The 15,781-nt window shown below is 47.4% G+C and overlaps 1 protein-coding gene across 1 annotated transcript in view; it reads right to left on the bottom strand.

Annotated features, from left to right (window-relative positions):
- Positions 1–15,781, bottom strand: part of ABCC12 (ATP binding cassette subfamily C member 12) — a 60,659-nt gene that overhangs the window by 31,533 nt on the left and 13,345 nt on the right. Inside the window, 5 exon segments of the mRNA XM_018063266.1 lie at positions 977–1,101; positions 2,735–2,806; positions 6,912–7,187; positions 11,647–11,754; positions 14,371–14,519. Of these exon segments, the coding sequence (XP_017918755.1) occupies positions 977–1,101; positions 2,735–2,806; positions 6,912–7,187; positions 11,647–11,754; positions 14,371–14,519 (730 nt within the window).

Here is a 15,781-nt window from a genome sequence, read left to right as displayed (position 1 = left end):
CCTGTGTCCTGCGGGCATTTGGTAAATACTTGCATTCTGATGCCCTAAGAGATAAAGACAAGAATCCCTTCCTCTAGTCTGCCCCTGTGGAGAGAAGCCGTTCCAGACAGGGCTGGGAGGAAGCACAGGAAAAGGCAGGCCAGGAGATGCTGGGAAGAACAGTGTGGCCAGTGCTAAGGACTCCCTGACGGAGCCTCTTGACAGCAGGATGTCATGACCAGGGACGAGGAGGGGAGGTAACATCTCTCCTGCTGAGAACCCATATGCTGGCCAATGCCAGCCAGCAGGAATGGAGTTTGGCAGGGTCAAGTCTCTTTGGCAGGTCAGCTCTCCTCTCTGGGCCTTAGTCTCTTCTGTTAAATGGGGATATGATGCCAGAGTCCCCCTAAACGGTTGGTTATGGGACTCTAATAAAAGAATGTACGTGGCAACAGACCAAACTTGGCAAAGAACCTTAAGAATGTGTTTCCAGAGCTTAAATATAATGGCCCTATCCGTGGATTCAAAAATTATGAATTTTGTTTTCATTCCTTTCATGTTGAGGACATCAACAGCAACATATCCCGACAGCTCTGGTGTCAGTTAATAGTTTCAGGGTTGATTAATTGCATGCCTGCTGCACACAGTTTCAAGGAAAGTTCCTGTTACTCGGCCTAAAGCAAAACTGTCAGATTCCTCTTTCTGCAGTCAGACACCATATGCGCTGCTACAGAAAACCTCAGAACATATGCTACTCTGCACTGGGATGGAGTGCTGATTCCATTCACTTCTGGGAGTGTGATCTCAGATCTGCAGAAGGCACCTCTCCTGAACTCTGGGATCAGGAAGGAAAAAACCAGCACCCTTCCACATATGATGAATGTTTAATCAGAACTCATTAAAGAAACCCACTTAGCAATCATTACCCATGACATCAGCCTCTGTAGCAGAGTGTACCAAATACAAAAGTACTTCACACTTTCAAAGTTAATATTACCTTCGGTGATCGTACTTTTCTCCAAATAATATGTTTTCTCTCACATTTCCATGAAAGATCCATGCTTGCTGGGAAACATAGGCCAGAGTCCCACTGACGGCCACAATCCCTTGTTGTAACTGCATCTGAAGCAACAACACCAGAGAACGCTCAGGAGCCAGGCCTCACTGGCTTCTCCTTGGGGCCTTGTTGCACTTTTGCGTGTGTGCATGAGTGTGTGCTAAGTCGCTTCAGTTGTGTCTGAGTCTTTGCGAACCTATGGACTGTGGCCCACCAGGCTCCTCTGTCCATGGGATTATCCAGGCCAGAATACTGGAGTGGGTCACCATGCCCATCTCAATCCCGGGGTAGCATCTTCCCTACCCAGGGACTGAACCCACATCCCCTGAGGCTCCTGCATTGCAAGTGGATGCTTTACCACTGAGCCACCAGGGAAGGCCCGCTGGGCCTTTGCCACTTGCTTATCCCATGAGCACAAATTCTGAAGGCAGGGAGGGTGACAGGATGTCTCGCCACACACAAAGCCCAGCTCTGCTGACCGAGGCACTCAAACACGTTTGAGAGGCCAGGTGGGAATGTTCCAGAAGGGGCAGAGGCAGCCCCTGCATGCTGGAGAACACAGGCTGTGTGGCTGCTGTGGACACCATGCACCTGTCACATGGCAGCTGGATTCTGTTTTCTCTGGGACGTTCCAAAGGAGCAGGGCAAGTGTAGAAGTTAGAAGGAGGGAGATTTCACTCCCACACACCTCGAAACTCTCCAAAGAGGGATCAGGGTGAGGTCATGAGTCCCCCGTCACTGGAGGTACCTGAGTAGAGGCTGGTTCATCTCTTACAGGATTTCGTGGAAAGGATTCCAGGTGGAGAATTAGGTTGAGTCACCTGTCATGCACCTGCTGACTCTAGGGTTGTCACAGAGACACATGCCAAATCCCAGAGCACAAGGGGCTGAGCAGCTCACCTGCCTCAGTCCCTACCTCTGCCTTCAAGCAGGGAAGGAGCTGTCACCCTTCCTACAAGCGAGCCAACTGAGGCCAGCAGAAGTCACCCTGTTTGGAGAGGCTCTTCTGAGCCTGGCATTCCCCTATCTCTGCTGCAGGCAAAGGCAGTTGCAGGTCCCAAGCTCTTTTGGAGCGTAGAGTGAGGGGAAAAGGGACTTAATATTTTCCCCTGAATGTTTCTCATTCACTTGGGAAGCCTTGGTAACTGAACGGTTCATTTACTATGGATACAGTGAAAGGCTTGGCCGTTTACCTGGGGTCACGCAGCTAGAAATAGCAAACAAGGGACAAGGGTCCCCCCTCCGTTCCTACCACGAGGTGTGCTCTGGTTCATGCATCCACTCGGCCCCTCCTCCAAGGACCAGCACCTGCTCTGGGCAGACGCTGGGGAAACGGAGGTGGATCTAAAGTTCCAGCGACTTGCAGGCCCTCGGGTGCTTCCCCGCCAAGCCGCCTGGCTGGCCTTTCTAATCGGCGCAGGCCAAGCATGCCATGAGAAAACCGTGGGTTTAATGACCCGTCTCTCCCTTTGACCAAGATGGAGCTCCAGGCAAGAAAGCTCTCACTGCTTAACTCAGCGGGCAAAGCAGAGAGTGTGTGGAAGGTCCGGCCCCTCAGCCCTGGAGCTGCCAAGCGCATCGACTGCCTGGGACTCACTGTTAACTCTGAGGACAGCATCCAGTGCAGCCGAGGCCAGGACCCTGGACAAAGCAGGTGGGGAACCAGTCCACCGTCACAGCACTGCTCACGCAGCTTACCTGTCCTAGCAGAGCTGCGATAAGGGAGCTCTTCCCACTCCCGACATTCCCGCAGATGCCCAAGATCTTCCCCTATCAGAAAAACAGAAAAAAGACAGTCAGTCTCCCAGCTCTTAGAGGGTCATCCGCAAATTGTGCTGGCCAGGCCAGGCAGGGACCAATGGGTCACTGCTGGCTCTGTGAGGTGGCAGCCACAGCTTCACACCCCAGTCCTGATACACAGCCTGGGAGGATGCTGGAACCTCAGCCCTAATTGAGTGCCTCCCCTGCACAGCCCAGCAGAGTGCCTGGAGGACTTCTAGAAATCATGTGTAAGCACTGATGTGAAACAGCCTGTGCTGGTCTGGGACACACAGGCCCTGAATCTGAGAGTTGTCCTGTGCCCAGACTCCAGGCAAGCAAATTCAGTGGACGCTTGAAGGGACAGGGGCAGCCTTGAAGTGCAGAGGCCTGGGAGCTTTCTAAAAGTCCTCTTAAAGCACCCTCCCACCATAACATCTCAGTCCGGAATTACTGAGCAGTTATGTTGTTCCAGCATGTTGGGTTCATGGATTTTTCTATGGCTGCAGATTTATATACGGAGAAGGCAATGGCACCCCACTCCAGTACTCCTGCCTGGAAAATCCCATGGACGGAAGAGCCTGGAAGGCTGCAGTCCATGGAGTCACTGAGGGTTGGACACGACTGAGCGACTTCACTTTGACTTTTCACTTTCATGCATTGGAGAAGGAAATGGCAACCCACTCCAGTGTTCTTGCCTGGAGAATCCCAGGGATGGGGAAACCTGGTGGGCTGCCGTCGATGGGGTTGCACAGAGTCGGACACGACTGAAGTGACTTAGCAGCAGCAGCAGCAGATTTATTAATTCAACTAGTAAATCGTTGTTAAAGCCTGCTTTGTGCTGGGTGCTGTTCTGAATCCCAGCAGCAGCACAGTGTAGCAAAGACCACAACAGTCCAGTCTGGGTCTACCCTAATGGAGGTTATGCTTTAGTTGGGCAGACAGCAAACAAGATAATTGAATAAAATACGAAGTAGGACTGATGCCTGCTGCGGAAACAAACAAAGCAGGCAGGAAATGGGGGCGGGGGCCTTACCGGGAATGTGGATATCTTAGCTTGAGTTCTCCCAGAAAGAGGACCCAAAGCAAGGAGTTGAGTGACGGTAGCTCATTGGGGAGGTGCAGGGAGTGGGGGGGATGGTACAGGAGAAGGAAGGTGGCCCATCAAGGGTGTGCTGCTGGGTCAGCTCCCACAGGAGGCAAATGAAGCTCAATGCTGCTGGGAAACTCAAGGAATCGCAGAAACTGAGTCTTTATCCTCCCAATGGTTGAAGGAATCAGGATAAATATCCCACAGCCAGTGTTTGAGAGCTGTTCCCTCAACTGTTGATGTCTTGGCTCATTGAGCATGGTGGGGAGGGCGCCCAGGCACACACATGCTGATCTGGCCATTGGAAGGTGGCCAGGACACACAGATGTGTCAGTGATAGTACCTGCTACTGGTGATGTCTGAGTGAGACCCGGGGGAGGTGAGGGGGTGAGCTGTGTAGCTATCAGCAGGGAGCCGCTGCTGGCAGAGGAGGAGTCCAAGCAGAGACTCTGAGGTTGGCACAGACCCACTCGAGTTCAAGCAGCTATTGCAAAGCTGTGGTTGCAACATCTGGAACATTCTCCTTAAGACCTGCTCCCAGGGCGTCCCTGGCGGCTCAGGGGTAAAGAATCTGCCTGCCAATGCAGGAGACACAGGTTCAGTCCCTGATCTGGGAAGGTCCCACATGCACAGCTAAGCCCATGTGCCACAACTAACGAGCCTGTGCTCGAGAGCCCAGGAACCGCAACTACTCAGACAACATGCTACAGCTACCAAGCCTGCACAGCCTAACACCCACACTCTGCAACGAGAGAAGCCACTGCAATGCGCAGCCTTTGCACTGCAACGAAGAGTAGCCCCTGCTAGCCTGAACTGGAGAAAAGCCTGCACAGTGTCAAAGACCCAGCACAGCCATAAAAATGAATAAATAAAATTATTTAAAAAAAAAAAAACCTGCAGCAATCCCTCGGAACGCAGATGCCCAGCATGGGACCAAATATGACTCCTTTTCCACCTGAGCTAGATCAGAAGGGCCTCTTGCTGGCCTGCTACCCCAGCACATGAGGGTTGCTGCCTGTCCACACTCATCCCTTGGGTAAGTCTTCACGGAACACCAGGCACAGCAGTAGGCACTAGCAATGAAACAGTGATCAGGGCAGATGCCTTGTAGTCATCGGAGCTGCACGTAAATAAAACTGATCATCTTAATTCCACTAAAAGAACTACAAGGAAAGGGGGCATTAAGGAGACTTTGAGACAAAGAAACATAAGGGTGGATCCAGCCAGCCTAGGCATTTGGCTTTTCATTGAGTCCTGTCTACTGCCTGCAGCCAGGTCTGAGCCTTGTTTCAGCCTAGATTCATCCTTGTTTTCAGCAAGAAATCCATGAGGCCTCATCCCTGAGTTTCTGATTATTCGTTCATTCAGAAAACAGTACTGGGAATCTATTCTGTGCCAGGCACTGGGCCCAGTGTAAGGTCACAGCTGTGTAGACCTGGGCCCTGATCTTGAAGAAGCTACAGTCTAATAGAATCTTGGAACTGAATTTGGGAAAACATGGATGTCTTGAACTTCGGACACTAATGGGCAGCACTTAAGCTGGACATGATTATTGGAGGAAAAAGGCAACAACCATAGCTCACCTCCACAGGGACTTAGCAATTGTGTGTGATGTCTTTCTGTCCTCACACCCACCTTGGGAAGCCAGTACGATTGTTAAAAGACCCATGGAGCAGGTAAAGAAGCTGACTTCAGAGGTTAGAGAGTATGTTCAGGTACACAGCTGACCAGTGGCAGGGACTGGAGCCCAGGTCCGCTAGGCTGGAGAGGCAGAGCCCGAACCCCCAGGACAGTGTGCTGCCCCTTTGAACTTCACCTTACTTCACAAAACATTGACCATGTCGTTGATGACAAGTCAGGAGCAACCAATGTACTGAAAAGGAGGAAAGCAAGTGCAGAGATCAGAGGCAGCTTCTTCACAACCCAAGAGCAGTTCACTGAGGCCTCTTGGGAGCAACTCTGAAGGCATGGTTGAAGTAATCTGGGTGCTGCATGTCATAGGCGGGGGAAAGTGATGAGCAAGCAAGTGGGCTGCACACAGCAGGACTTAGCTGCGAGCCAAGCTCGATTGCACTCAGCCAACCAAATAGCATTTTCAGTGAATGTGTGCAGACAGCCTTGTTAACTACAAGAAGTACCACTCTACACCAGCTATTGAGCTTAGCGTCGCATAACACATAAGAACCTCTCCCTCTATAGTGCTCACATGGGGAAAAGGTGAGTCAACAAGAGGGGAGATTAAAATATTAGGCACAAGATTAATGCTGAGCCCTTTGCAACAAAATCAACACTGCCATCCGGGGAGCATGGCTGCTGAGTTCCCAGGGCAAGAAAACCACACGCAGGAGAAGGTCAGACATTCCCCAAATGCAGAGCTTCTCTAAACACTCTACCCCACCCGCAGTCCCCAGGGGCGCAGGCAGCAGACTCTGGCTGGCTTCTGTTGCCGGGCTGCTTATTGCTCTCATTCTGTTTTTTTACAAGAGCGGTGTCTCATAATGGTTAAGTGCAGACTGTGGGGCCAGGCGCCCAGGGTGTGAAGCCCTCTTCTGCCACTTTCGAGCTGTGTGAGTTGAACAAGGTTTTTAACCTGCTGTTCCCCTGGTTCCTCAGTCATCAAGTGGGGTGGCTATATACCCATCTCATAGGGTCATTGGGGTGGTTAAATGAGTTCATTTCGTGCCTGGTAAATAGAAATTGCTCATAATTGTCAGCTATTATAATCTATCATAGGACTTCAATGTGAAATTAAGAACAAATCCGAAAAGATTTATGAAGGCTAGCCAGTTTGAGTCTAGCCACCTGAAATGGAGTGTCCATTCAACCCTGGAACTGGTTGTCAACTCCTCTGTAATTTGAAAATCAGCACAAACAACCACCAAGACCGCGGTATTCTCTCGGCTTGGAGAGATAAGCCCGTGGTTGATTTACTAGCTTTAAAATCTGGGGAGAAGTGGAGACATCCCACCACCACCTCCTGCTCAAACTGAATCATATTCAGGCCGCACCTTTGGAACACATACCCACCTTTCTCACCACAAAGCTTATATTGTGCAGAACTGATTTGGGGCTGTCTTGTTGATCCTCCTTGTCAGGGGCTTCCGGAGCTGACGGACTCAAATTGTATGCCTCTGGCCTCTGTTTCTTGAGAAAATGCTTTTTCTGGTTCTGCACATTCTTTAGGCCACTTTTCCTGCTGGTTTCTTGCTCCCATGTCAAGGTGGCATTTGCTAAAAGCAAGACAGTATCTGGGTCTTCTGGTTGGGTGATGTAAGATGGGGGGCTTTTAGCTATGAGAATTTTCTAAGATTAAAGAAACAAAATTAACTTGGCAGATGTCATCCATTTGCAAGAATCATCCCAATATATCTTCTAATGACCTCAAATCACAATCTTGGCAATTCTACCTGGGACATCCAGGAAAGGTATTCTGAAGATATTCCCCCCAGGAGAAGCTGCAACAAAAATAGTCCACTAGCTCATACTATCCAGGACAGACGACTCTTCAACCACAAGGCCTATCTGGGTCACCCACATTGGAGAATGCTGAGTCCAGCTACATTTTTACCCTCATGCCCACAAGGGCCAGTTTATGCCAGTCTTTGGGCAGTGGGCTTTATTGCCACTCAGCTCAGTTCAACAAAACACCTGCCAAGTGCTTAGTCTATGCTAGATTCTGGGGTAAGCAACAGAAATGCAAGTATTAATAAAGCACACTTCCTGTCCTTGAAGAGATTGCAGTCTCGTAGGAGACAGGAACACGCGTGGGTCATTTCAGTGAAACGTGATAGGGACTGCACCCTATAACTGTCAGAGATGGGATCCTTGATCCCCATCCTGGAGACCCAGGTAACTGATGCCCGAGCTGAGTCCTTACAGTGTTGTATAGGCAGTGATGAGGGAGGGGAGGGGGAGGAGAGCTTTATCTTATAGTAGAGGGCACAGCGTGAGCAAATGCAAGGAAACATGGAATAGTGTGGTTTTCAGGGAGAAGGTTTATGAAGCAAGAAATTCAGGATCACCAGGCCCAGAGCCCAAGGTGGAAAGGAAATGAGGTGGAGAAATAACTGAGGACCCGCTGATCAAGGGCTCAGCCCTGGAGGGTGAAGGACAAGGATTTCAAGCAGGTTAATATCAGTGATCAGACAAATCATTTAACAGCTCAATTAACAGTGAACATGGATTTGAAAAGGACAACTGTGGGAAAAGACGATGGATTCTTAAGTCACTGAGACTTCTGTGAGAGACTATGAGGCCTTAAATGGAGGTGATCCCCACCCACTAGGGACAGAGTGGAGTTTGAGGAGTCAAGAAATAGAATTTTTCCTCTAGTCTAACACATCGGATATTATTATACTAATAATGTGATGAGATCGACTTGTGTCTTATTTTTAAAAAAATACAAATGCAATCTTCCAATCCAGTCTTACAATGGTGCCTCTTAAACTTGAAGGAATTCAGCAATCAGGAGGTGAGTCAGCAAGATTCATGACTGGTTGGATATGGACAGAACGGGAGAAGAGGGATGCAGGCACCCACGTGCGTGCGCTCAGTCACGTCCGACTGTTTGCGACCCCACGGACTGTAGCCCACCAGGCTGCTCTGTCTATGGGATTTCCCAGGCAAGAATACTGGAGTGGGTTGCCAGGCCCTCCTCCAGGGGATCTTCCTGACCCAGGGATCAAACCCATGTGTCTTACGTCTCCTGCATTGGCAGGCAGGTTCTTTACCACGAGCGCCACCCTAAGACATTGAAAACGACATCTACATTTCAGGCTTGAGTGGATAAGATCTCCCCATCAATTCACAGGCATCTGAACATGTTGCTCTCTTGACTGAAATCCCCTCCTTTCCTTTTCTTGCCTCAACTTCAACGCCACTTACTCAGTCCTTCCTGCACATCACATCCTTACTTATAGCAGTTACTGGGCTACCAGGTCCTATACTAGACTGGAGGCTTTTCAGAGTAAAGAGCCTCTTCTTTGTATTTGCACTTTCCACAATGCTGTGTATACGGAAGCACACAGTAAATCTTGTTTAAAATCAGAGTATAATTGATTTACAATATTATATTAGTTTCACATGTACAATATAGTGATTGCAAATTTTTATAGATTACATGCCATTTAAATTGATTATAAAATATTGGCTATATTCCCTGTTCTCTGTGCTGTACAATATATCCTTGTACCTTATCTATTTTATACACAGTAGTTTGTAAATCTTAATTCCCTTACCCCTACTTTGCCTCTTCCCCCTTCCATCTTCCCACTGATAACCACTAATTTTTTCTCTGTATCTGTGAGTCTGTTTCTTTTTCGTTATGGTCAGGGTTTTGTGGGGGTTTTTTAAGATTCCAGATATAAGTGATATCATTCAGTATTTGTATTTCTTTGACTTATTTCACTTAGCATAATGCCCTCCAAATCCATCCATGTTGAATGCAAATCTCAAAATTCCATTCTTTTTATGGCTGAGTGGTATTTCACTGTGTATATATATACCACAATCTTCTTTATCCATTTATCTATAAATGGACACTTAGGTTCCTTCTATATCTTGGCTTTTATAAATAATACTGCTATGAACAGTGGGGTACATGTGCATGTATCTTTTCAGATTAATGTTTTGGTTTTCTTCAGATATATACTGCAGGCTTCCTGGTCATATGGCAGTTCTATTTTTAATTTTTTGAGGAAAAAAAATTCCTCTCTTCTTTTGTTCTCTTCCTTTGTGATTTGACATCTATCTTTAGCGTTATGCTTGGATTCCTTTCTCTTGTGTGTGTATCTCTTATAGATGTTTGATTTGGGATTACTATGAGGTTTATATATAGCAATTATATATGAATACATGATTATTTTAAGTTACACATCTCTCCATTTCAAATGCATTTTAATAACCCTGTGTCTTTATTCTCCTCCCTCCATGAGTGCTATTCTGCATATTTCACATCTTTTTGTTTTGTTATCCCTTAACTGTTTATGGTGGATTTAGATTAGTTTAAGACTTTTGTCTTTTAACCTTCCTACTAACTTTGTACAAGGTTGACTTACTGCCTTTACTGTATATTTGCCTTTATTGATGAGCTTTTTCCTTTTGTAATTTTCATGTTTCTAGTGGTAGCCTTTTCTTTCTAGCTTAGAAAAGTCCCTTTAACATTTCTTGTAAAACTGGTTTTATGGTTCTGAACTGTTTTAGTTTTGCTTATCTGTAAAGCTTTTGAACTGTGGTGTTGGAGAAGACTCTTGAGAGTGCCTTGGACTGCAAGGAGATCCAACCAGTCCATTCTGAAGGAGATCAGCCCTGGGATTTCTTTGGAAGGAATGATGCTAAAGCTGAAACTCCAGTACTTTGGCCACCTCATGCGAAGAGTTGACTCATTGGAAAAGACTCTGATGCTGGGAGGGATCGCGGGCAGGAGGAGAAGGGGACGACAGAGGATGAGATGGCTGGATGGCATCACTGACTCGATGGACATGAGTCTGAGTGAACTCTGGCAGTTGGTGATGGACAGGGAGGCCTGGCGTGCTGCGATTCATGGGGTCGCAAAGAGTCAGACACGACTGAGCGACTGAACTGAACTGAACTGAAAGCTTTTGATCTCTCCAACAAATATGAATGAGAACTTTGCTGTGTAGATTATTCTTGGTTGTAGACTTTTCCCTTTCATCGCTTTAAATATATTGTGCCGCTCCCTTCTGGTCTGCAGAGCTTCTGCTGAAGTCAGCTGTTAGCTTTATGGGAGTTCCCTTGTATATAACTTGTTGCTTTCCCCTTGCTGCTTTTAATGTGCAGGCTGAGTCGCTCAGTTGTGTCTGACTCTTTGCAACCCTGTGGACTGTAGTCCGCCAGGCTCCTCTCTCCATGTAAATTCTCCAGGCAAGAATACTAAAGTTGGTTGCCATTTCCTACTCCAGAGGATCTTCCCAACCCAGGGACTGAACCTGCGTCTCTTGCATACCCTGCATTGGAAGTGAATTCTTTACCACCGCTCCACTAGGGAAGTCCCTGCTGCCTTTTACCACTTTAATTGCAAAGTGTCTTGGTGTGGACCTCCTTTGGTTTGTCCTGTTTGGGACTCATACAATAAGTCTTTGGTGAATGGAAAAGTTAAAAAAACTAAAGTGGCTAAATGAGTGTGTAAATATGGTGCCCCCTCGCTATCATCACTCCTGTCACCATCATAGGACAAACTAGATAGGCAAGGGGGGATGGCTCAGTGCAGACTGAACTCCGCGCCTGGAACAACTTAAGATTTATAGCTTGGAAAAAGAGTAGAGGGTCAGGAACATCATCTCCCCGAGTGGAGACTCCATCTTACTTTTACTAAAAGAACAGGCCGCCTATAATATTCTGCCTCTATCCTGCTTGATGCATATTTATGTATCCATCACTGAATGGAGGGTCTTCTCCCAATATCCACCAAACCAGTGACCAAGCCTTCCAAAGGATTGACACGTGCATGCTTGCTAAGTTGCTTCAGTCATGTCTGACTCTTTGAGACCCCTTGGACTGTAGCCTGCCAGAGTCCTCTGTCCATGGGATTCTCCAGGCAAGAATACTGGAGTAAGTTGCCATGTCCTCCTCCAGGGAATCTTCCTGACCCAGGGATTGAACCAGCCTCTCCTGTCTCTCCTGCATTGGCAGATGGGTTCTTTACCACTATCACCACCTGGGAAGCCCCAGCCTCCCCTTCTCTGAGAATTTTCCCACCCAAAAATGAGATCTCTCTTCCCTACTCACCCAGTGTTAGTTATACCTTCATTCTCCTTAGAGAGACATTGGCTTCAGCCGCTGCTTTGACCGAGAAAGGTAAGATTGCAATTGAAAACTTCATTACATTAAACATGGCTATCACACTAAATGCCTGAAGAACAAAAGAGAGGTATAGAGTTTAAGATGGGATGTTGCCTTGCCTTTGAACCATTAAGTCCATGGGGATTAAACTTGCTGAAATGAGAAACAGTAGCACAGTTGGGATTCTCAGAGGAACAATTTTCTCATTTCATGGCTCAGAAATCATGGGATGGCAAATTAAAGATATCAACATCTTAATCTATTTTGTTTTTGGATTTGCATCAACATGGTGGGAAACTTATCCCCTTATCTCTGTCAGTCCAGAGGATAAAGTTCGAGAAGGGCCTCTAATTGAGTGCATTTGGAAAGCCCCATCCACCCCACATCCTTATTTGGCCTACACAATTCACTGAAACCGTATGCAGATTTTCCTAAATCATCCCCTTCTTTCAGAGGCATCTGACCCTTCAGAGGTAGGGCATCCTTTTACACACCACACAGGCCAGCGTTGAAGGTGGACCCTCCCTGCAATGATGTGCTTGGCCTAGGCTGGTTGCTCGTTCTCCTGCCCTCAGGGGCTGGCCTCCATGTTCTACCTCCACACACTCATAAAGGACTGATTTGAGAGCCTTTGTTCCGCCACCATTTCCAAAAAAATCATCCTCTTCACTAGGGCCTTCCCCACTGAGCCTTGCCTAGTGGGTGGCTAATATCATACAGCTTCAATGAAGACAAGTTTCCTTGCTCTGCGAGTGCCCCAGGGGGGACATGAACTCAGATTTCATCTTCTCATCTGTCCGACTTGTAATTAGCAGCCTCTCCCTAACCACCCATCTAAGAAATTAAAAACACAACTTCCTTCAACAAATCTGGAGTGATCATTCCCGCTGCTGAATGGGCCCTGTGGTCAGGGCTCCCAGGTGTCAACCAATCCCACTTAGTTCATTAAGAGCGTGATGAAGGATGCTCCCTTCATCATGAGTGAGTTCAGTCGCTCCAGTCATGTCAGACATTTTATGACCCCATGGACTGTAGCCCACAAGGCTCCTCTGTCCATGGGATTCTCCAGGCAAGAATACTGGAGTGGGTTGCCATGCGCTCCTCTGGGGGATCTTCCCGACTCAGGGATCAAACCTGCATCTCCTGTGGCTCCTGCATTTCAGGCAGATTCTTTACCACTGAGGCCCTGGGGAAGCCCGCCCCCCGCCGCCTTCATCACATCTGATCCTAAATACATCCCCAAAGAGAATTCAGCTCTTCCAGTTTCCAAAGTACCTCTTGGCTCAGGAAACCCAGAGCCCCCAGGCTGCCTGATGAGACAGCACCTCAGGGCTGACCTCCTACTGATGTGACTCTGGCAGAGAAGCAGCCTGCAAGGATTATTAGTCTAAAGAAATACAAGCCTCACGTTCAGTCAAACTGTTCTGGATCTAGATTTCTTCTAAATCATTGTTTTAGAAAATATTAACTACATGCACTCAATTTGGCTTCAAATTAATTTGCTTGGTGCGTTCTGGGTTTGGTGTTTTTTTTTTTTTTTTTTTTTGGCTTGAGATCATAGACAGCAGTTACAAGAATCAGGTAGCATTCATTCAGGCTCCAGTACAATCATCATTGACATTCACACCGGCTTTGGGTTTGTGGCTAGGTTCAAGCTCCCAGAATGCGTGTGTGTGTGACAGAACACTGTGCAAAAAAAGTGCCTTCTAAAGAAACACGGGCAGCAACGGGACTGACGGCCTGACAATGGACGCCCCAGAAGAGATCCTGCCTTCTCAAATGTCCCCGCCACCTTCCCTCCAGATCCCTGATTTTGGTGCAATTCTTCCCCTATGAGCATACTGCTCCTAGTTTATTTACTTTCCTCTCTCTCTTTTTCTTGCCTTTGTGTTTTTTCCTCCAACCGTTCACCCTTCAGACACTTGTTCAATATCTGTTTGTTTATTTCAGTTCGGAGCCATTCCCCCTCTAGCTCAGGGTTACCTTTGAATGGGCAGCCCCCTTGTAATTCAAGACCCGCCCGCCCCCCCAACTTCAATCCAATTCTCCCTCTGAGGCTTTCAACTCAGCTATGCCCGGCCTGGGTGAGCATCAGGCTAATAAGAAGAGCAAACACTTCTACAGAATTTGCTGCATTCTAGGTGCTGGCCCATGGGCGTTGTTTAAAAAACTTCTGTCTTCACAGCCATAGAGAGTGTCATCACCCCATTTACAGATGATAAAACTGAAGCAAGAGAGGCTCCATGAACTGCTGTAAGTCACAGCAAAGAGTGGCGTGGGGATTGAAACAAGGGGGACTCTGATCTAGACACCATACTGCTTCTCCCAACACCGATACCTCCTCCCACCCAGAGAACGTCCACAAACTGCTCCTGTCGTATATATGTATACATATGAACAAAGGGCTCCTTTGGCTTCAGTTTTCTTTTCCAAATGTAAAACTGTGTTCCAATGTTAACTACTGTCCCTATCCTGTGGTAGACTAAACAAGAATTGCTACTAAGCTCTCCTCTGCTCCCTGTTAGTCTAAGCACTGGTTTTAGAAATTGGGATGGAATTCTGGTGTCACCTAGCTCACCATGATAAGGTGTTCTGGTGTCAGGGCTGGGCAAAGGTGGGGAGGAGCTCCCCATCCGGCACTTGCAGAGTTTGGTTCAAAAGAGGCCAGTTCTAGAGAGGCACTTACCACAGGGGCAGTGAGCTTGCGTCTTAAGAGGATGTGGCAGGTGAACGTCAGTACAACGGCAATGGTGGATGCAATGGGGGCCAGTGCTGAGTTTCCACTCTGGACAAATCCAGCTTTTTCCAGTAACTTCTTTTCCTTCTTCCTTATACCTAGTAAATAGAAACGGTCCACAGTGGTCTTAACTTGCATGTCAAGCACCAGCATTGAGAAACATATTACTCAACGGAATATTGAAAGTGTTGTTCACTCAGTAGTGTCCAGCTTTTTGCAACCCCATAGACTGTTGCCTGCCAGGTTCCTCTGTCCATTGAATTCTCCGGGCAAGCATACTGGAGAGGGTAACCACTCCCGTCTCCGAGGGGTCTTCCTAACCGAGGGATCAGATCCAGTCTACTGCATTGCAGGCAGATTCTTTATCATCTGAGCCACCAGGGAAGTCCAGTGGAATATTACTCAGTCATAAATAAAGAACAAAACATTGCCGTTTGCAACAACATGGATGATTATCATGTATATATAAAGTAAGTGAAGTCAGAAAAGACAAATATATGACATCACTTATATGTGGAATCTTAAAAATAATACAAATGAGTTTATTTATAAAATAGAAAGTGGCTTATAGACATATAAAACAAATTTACTGTTACCAAAGAGGAAGAGGTAGGGAGATGTATAAATTGGGAGTTTGGTCTTAACAGATACTCGGGCTTCCCAGGTGGCCCACTGGTAAAGGATCTATCCAGTTCCTTTAGGTGATGGTTGGATCACTGAGTTGGGAAGATCCCCTGGAGAAAGGCACAGGAACCAACTTCAGTATTCTCACCTGGGAAATCAGACACGATTTGGTCAGACAGGACTTGGTCGGACACAACTTAGCAACTAAACACAAGAGTCAGACATGACTTAGCCACTAAACTACTGCAAACCATATTGGAAAAGAATCTGATTCTTTTCCATGTCATCCCTACATGAATATATACATAAACATGTGTGCTGAGTCGCTTCAGCCATGTCCGACTCTTTGTGACCCTATGGACTGTAGCCCACGAGGCTCCTCTTTCCATGGAATTCTCCAAGCATGAATACTAGAGTGGATTGCCATGCCCTCCTCCAGGGGATCTTCCCGACTCAGGGACTGAACCCATATCTCTTGTCTCCTGCATTGGCAGGTAGGTTCTTTACCACTGAGCCACCTGGGAAGCCCATATATATATATAACTGAACCACTTTGCTGTTTACCCCAAACTCGCACAACACTGTAAATCAACTATGTGTGTGCATGCTAAGTCACTTCAGTCATGCCCAACTCTTCGCAACCCTATGGACTGTAGCCCACCAGGCTTCTCTGTCCATGAGATTCCCGAGGCAAGAATACTGGAATGGGTTGCCATGCCCTTCTCCCCACCCAGTG

The sequence above is a fragment of the Capra hircus genome, chromosome 18 (genome assembly GCF_001704415.2).
Source record: "Capra hircus breed San Clemente chromosome 18, ASM170441v1, whole genome shotgun sequence".
Classification (NCBI taxonomy): domain Eukaryota; kingdom Metazoa; phylum Chordata; class Mammalia; order Artiodactyla; family Bovidae; genus Capra; species Capra hircus.
The sequence above is the reverse complement of the archived record's forward strand: the minus strand, read 5'-3'. Positions and strand labels throughout refer to the sequence as shown.